The sequence below is a fragment of the Penaeus japonicus genome, unplaced genomic scaffold (assembly GCF_977035675.1).
Source record: "Penaeus japonicus unplaced genomic scaffold, GWHDUDI00000001_assembly GWHDUDI00000007, whole genome shotgun sequence".
In the NCBI taxonomy this organism is placed as follows: domain Eukaryota; kingdom Metazoa; phylum Arthropoda; class Malacostraca; order Decapoda; family Penaeidae; genus Penaeus; species Penaeus japonicus.
The window spans coordinates 36247350-36252349 of NW_028234409.1; the positions used below are offsets into that span (position 1 = coordinate 36247350).

The 5000-nt window shown below is 40.1% G+C and overlaps 2 protein-coding genes across 2 annotated transcripts in view; one reads left to right on the plus strand and one right to left on the minus strand.

The window, feature by feature from the left end:
• The window catches only part of LOC122254656 (methylmalonyl-CoA mutase, mitochondrial), a 23761-nt gene that overhangs the window by 10289 nt on the left and 8472 nt on the right, over window positions 1-5000 (plus strand). The window contains exons 13-14 of the mRNA XM_043018457.2: window positions 74-169; window positions 765-911. Coding sequence (XP_042874391.2) covers window positions 74-169; window positions 765-911 — 243 coding nt within the window. The remainder of the gene's footprint in view (window positions 1-73; window positions 170-764; window positions 912-5000) is intronic.
• Window positions 1331-5000, minus strand: part of LOC122254663 (uncharacterized) — a 3885-nt gene continuing 215 nt past the window's right edge. Inside the window, exons 1-3 of the mRNA XM_043018466.2 lie at window positions 4490-5000; window positions 3563-3839; window positions 1331-3322 (exon numbers count right to left, since the gene is read on the minus strand). The exon at window positions 4490-5000 is cut by the window's right edge and continues 215 nt beyond it. Coding sequence (XP_042874400.1) covers window positions 1819-3322; window positions 3563-3816 — 1758 coding nt within the window. The 5' untranslated portion in view covers window positions 3817-3839; window positions 4490-5000 and the 3' untranslated portion in view covers window positions 1331-1818. The remainder of the gene's footprint in view (window positions 3323-3562; window positions 3840-4489) is intronic.

A 5000-nucleotide genomic window follows, 5' to 3' on the forward strand; every position in this document is an offset into this window, starting at 1 on the left:
TGCCAAATTTTTGGTTTTAGGTCTCTACAAATAGCTCATTGTGTTTACTGATTCTACTCTCTGTACCCCTTAGGTGTTCGGTCGTCACATTGCCACCGACCGGCTGGTATCAGGGGCTTATAAGACAGAGTATGGCGAGCAGCAAGAATTAGCAGCAGTAACAGAAAAGGTATTAATTAAGGCACAAACTCACTTTATTTTTCAATAATTTCAGTTGTGTTTTCTTTCTTTGTGTTAACCCATCCACTGTGGGTGTGCATGCATACATACACTGTCCACTGTGGTTTTGTTTTATGAATCTTTTTAGGCATGAACGTATGTCATCTAGTAGGCCTGCCTGACTTCACCTGTTTACCCCATTCTCATATATCGACTCATATATCATAAGATCATAGAAATCACACAGAGTATCTTAACTCTTCTGGAATGGACCACATCTTAAGATATTCAGCTTGGGCTGGGCATCCTAAGATGTGTGTATTTTCTATTAATTTTTAAACTTATTGTATGATATGTGATCTAGATGATATATTAGTAGTGATACCAATTAGCAATTTAACAAGGATAAATTATTGATTTAAAGCACCCATTATACTAAAAAAATAAATGAATAAATAAAATAAAATACACATTATTTTATACAAACATTATGATCATCTCACAAAACTGAAAGACATAAATAAAAAATACAAAAATAGAACAAATGCACCTCACAGATAATCCATCACAATCCTAATCTTAAGGAAATTTCCCTCCTTCGGCAGATTGACGAATTTGTCGATAATGAAGGTCGCAGGCCCAGGATCCTCGTTGCCAAGATGGGTCAAGATGGGCATGATCGCGGGGCCAAGGTCATTGCAACAGGATTTGCGGATTTGGGATTCGACGTTGATGTGGGACCCCTTTTCCAGGTAGGCAGAGGAAGTGATGCAATGAGGTTTTTGCTGTGAATTGTTACTAGTTATTTTAGTTATGCAACTCTTTTGGATAGGACTGTTTCTGGTTTCTTTTTATTGATATTGAGAAGTGACCAGCATTAGGGAGAAAGTTTTTTTTTCTCCTTTTTTCACTTTCTTATCCTCTTCTCTATATATCTTTTAATGTATTTACACTTGACCTAGTTTATATCTCAATAACTTTCCTTTCTTTCTTTCTCATTTAGCTTTCATCTGTGTCTTCTCTCTCTCTCTCTCTCTCAGTTCTTCTCCCTAGTCCATTTTTCCATTCCTTACTCCATACTTTCATTCTACATTATATTTCAACATTGTTTCTCTCCTTCCTCTTTCTGTCTCTCCATCAGTTCACTCAAGAAGAAAATGATAAACAGTTCTATTATGCATATTTTTTATTGATGATACTTGATAACACATTACCATCACTGAATAGCTTGAAGACAAGAAACTACTGACCTTAAATATATAGTAAAGCTGTTTCTCAGAATCATTTGCAGGCCTTTAAATTATCGATTTAAAACTCGTTCTCCTAAGGAATATTAAAAAAAAAAAAAACTTTTTGCTAAAGACCACTGAGAAGCTTGGGATTGGATAGTAGTTTTCATTATTGAGGAGGTAGGTATTTATCTGGAACTTATTAGTTTTGCTACTAGTAATTTAAAGATCAATGTTTTGCTACTAGTAATTTAAAGATCAATGGAAAAGAAAGACTTGTAGGCTTTTTTTGTTGTTAGTCTGAAAGGTTTCTAGTAAAAGGTAAATCATCAAAAATACACCACTATGAAATTACATCTACATTTGCATGTGTGTTTTATGATGTGTCGAATACTACCTGAAACCTGTTCGTCCCTGAGGTGCTGCATCATCACTGAGAGCAGATTAGATAGATTGAGTCTCCGTACGTCTTCATATCAGTCTGTATCATGACCATGTGTCCTGCGTGACTGTCAGAACTTGTGTTTGTGGTAATGTTGGAATTGGTTTGGACGGTCGTTGGCTGAGTGACTGAAATATGCGGGGTAATAACTTGGCTGGCAACTGGAGTGACTGAAGGGGTTGTAATTATGTGGCTGTTGGTGGTGAGATTATGCGAGCTGTTGGATTGAATGGTTTGGGGTGTGACGGTGTTTGTTGACATAGTATGAGCATTTAGGTTAGTGGGTAGTGTTTGGGGTGTTATGCTTGTGGTGGGGATAGCATGGACAGAGACATTGTTATGGGAGGCAGATTGGAGGTTTGAGCCGAAGGTTGTGATGGGAAGTGTCGAGTTGATGTGGTTGTTTGTGACGACAGTTTGAGCAAATGATCCTAAGACTTGACTGGATTGATGCTGGGAAGAGTTGGTTGGGGTGGATGAAGGTGAAGGAGACTCGATGCTGCCTGATGGTGCATAAGGCGGGGTTAGTCTGTCTGGATGTTGTGTTCCTGGCTGCTGTTGCTGATGAGTAGAACAAGATAAAGCCTTCAGGTAGTTGTTGATGTGGGCTGTCAGGGCCTCCTGCTCATCAGAGTAAGCATCACCAGAAAGCTGGCTGATGCCCATCACTGGAAGACGAAGAGGTCTGTCATACAACAATTGGAAAGGGGATCCTGAAAGGCCCTTTTGATGGAATGTCCTATAAGCTAAAATAACCTGATTCAAAGATGTGTCCCAATAATACTGGTTTTGATTACTGTATTTCATCAAGGCACCGCATAAGACTGAATTATACCAGTAGTGCTCTATATACCCGTTTGGTTGAGAAGGTAGTAAGGTTGACATTCTGATTGCGATGCCTATCATAGAACAAAGTTTCTCACTTAACCGTGCACAGAAATCAGGATTGTGTTTTGTCATTATCTCCTCTATGGATCCGTGACGGCACACAGCCTCGACTAAGAAACTCCCCACCGACTCTGTTGTGAATTCTGATATCGCAGTTGCTTCCACCCACTTTGTAACGCAGTCAGTAAGCACAACAATAAAACGCTTCCCTTTATGTGTTTCACTAAGGGGTCCTAGAACATCTAGTCCACACTGCGCCATTATGTGGTCTCGGAGCACTAATGGCTGTGGCATTGACTGCTGGGGAACAGCTGATTCGCACTTGAACATGGTACATCCTGGTTCTTGGGGAGAGGGAACGCTTGGCTCCAAGATGTTCCCAATCACATCAAGGCCTATCTGTTCAATAGCTTTGTCTACAATCTTGTGTGTCGATTTAACCCTAATTCCTCCTTCCGACTCTTCCTGAGATGTGTTTGAGTTTTTGACTGCATTGTTCTGTTGTATGGCTTGGTCAATGCAGGTTTGACACACCATCTTGACATAATTATGGACATCTTTTGCTATTGTCTTCCAATAGTAATTTGTGCTTATCTTTTTGAGCCTGCAAAATAGAAAATAGAAAAAAAAATATATAAATCTGATATGTGTAATTGTCTGTCTGATGACTTTACATTAATAATAAGTAAAACTTCTATGACCTAATTGGCAATAATACCCAATCTTATATATATATATATATTTCAGTTATTTTTGTTCATGACACTTCTACAAAGCAAGATCTTTTAAATGATTTGGAAATTTACATGAAGAGCACTATCGAGTCATTAAAGCAAACACTCACGTCCTGTTAATCCCATGGTGTTTACCATCAGCCTGTATGTGGCACTTTTCGATGACCCGATTCTTATCCTTGACTCCCTTCACGGCCAACAAGGCTCCGTACTTCTTGTGATTGTAGTATAGCTCGTCCTTGCAGCATATGAAGGGACGGCATTTTTTGCGCCAGTTGCTGCGGCTGTCCTTCGACTTGATGCTCTCGGGGTATTTGTTCTTGCTGAGGTAGGTCAGGATTTCTTCAACTTCCTGTTCATCCATTGCTCGCAGGATACATGTATGGCCTGCAGAGAGAAAGGGGAGGTTTGGTTTTAGAGGAAAGCGGAGTCTCTGTATTACGATGGCGATGGTTCAGTTTTGAAGAGTTTATTGGGTATGAGACTATTGTTTGACTTGATTTTGGTGGTACACAACAAAAGGCATATGTAATATCAATATTTAATATAACAAGTCAGGTACCAGTAACTTGGGGAAAAAAAGATCCTATATATTTATTAGATATTTAAAATACAACTATGTAATTTGTATAATATCAACATTTTATGTACTAATAACTATCATGAACAAAATAATATTTTCCTGTTACATTTTTATTTTATTTTTTAGTCAGCAACATGAGAGAACATTACAAAATTTACAATAGGTAATTTACAAATAAAAAAAAAAAAAATCAGGAAATAAACAAAATCATGACCCTACACAGAAAACAAAAACATAAAACACAGTTAATTCGTAATAATTCAGCAACCATATATATACCTACAAATAAATGTATCCATAAACCCTATTCCAAATACAACACCCCTAACCACTTTACCCATTACGGAAATTGGAGAACCCCCCCCCCCCAAAAAAAAAAAAAAAAAAAAAAAAAGTTACCACGTTGTGACATTCAGACAATCAAAGCAATGGCAAAGTGGCCTGGCCTTCCCACCTGTACATAGTCCGGCGGAGACAGAGTGGCACAGCTGTGGTGGCCTGTCGTTAGCACACGGCACTGGCAAGGCTCTGGTGGTGGTGGTGTTGTTATCCCTCTGTGTATGTGGCTCTCTCCCTCTCCTCTTCCTCGCTCTCTCTCTTTCTCCTCTTCCTCGCTCTCACTTGCTCACTTGCGCTCTCTGGCTCTTGCTTTGCTCTCGAGTCTGACCCTCTCTCTCTTTCTCTTTCTCTCTTTCCTTTTCTTTATTTTTCTTCTTCTTCTCCTCCTCCTCTCCCACTCAACAGAGGTTACAGAGCTACCAACCCCACCCACCCTAGTGTCTCGTCGCCTCCCTTTCGAGCTCTGAGGGAGCCGCGGGCGTGCGACGAGGGCGGTGGTGGTGTTGCTGCAGCTCCATGCATTGTGCCAGGGCGGGAGGAGGGCGAGGGCGTTCCCCAGAGGTCGAGGGAGGTTACGCGAGGCCGAGGAGGTACGAATGTGACGAGGTTGGCAGCATGATATCACG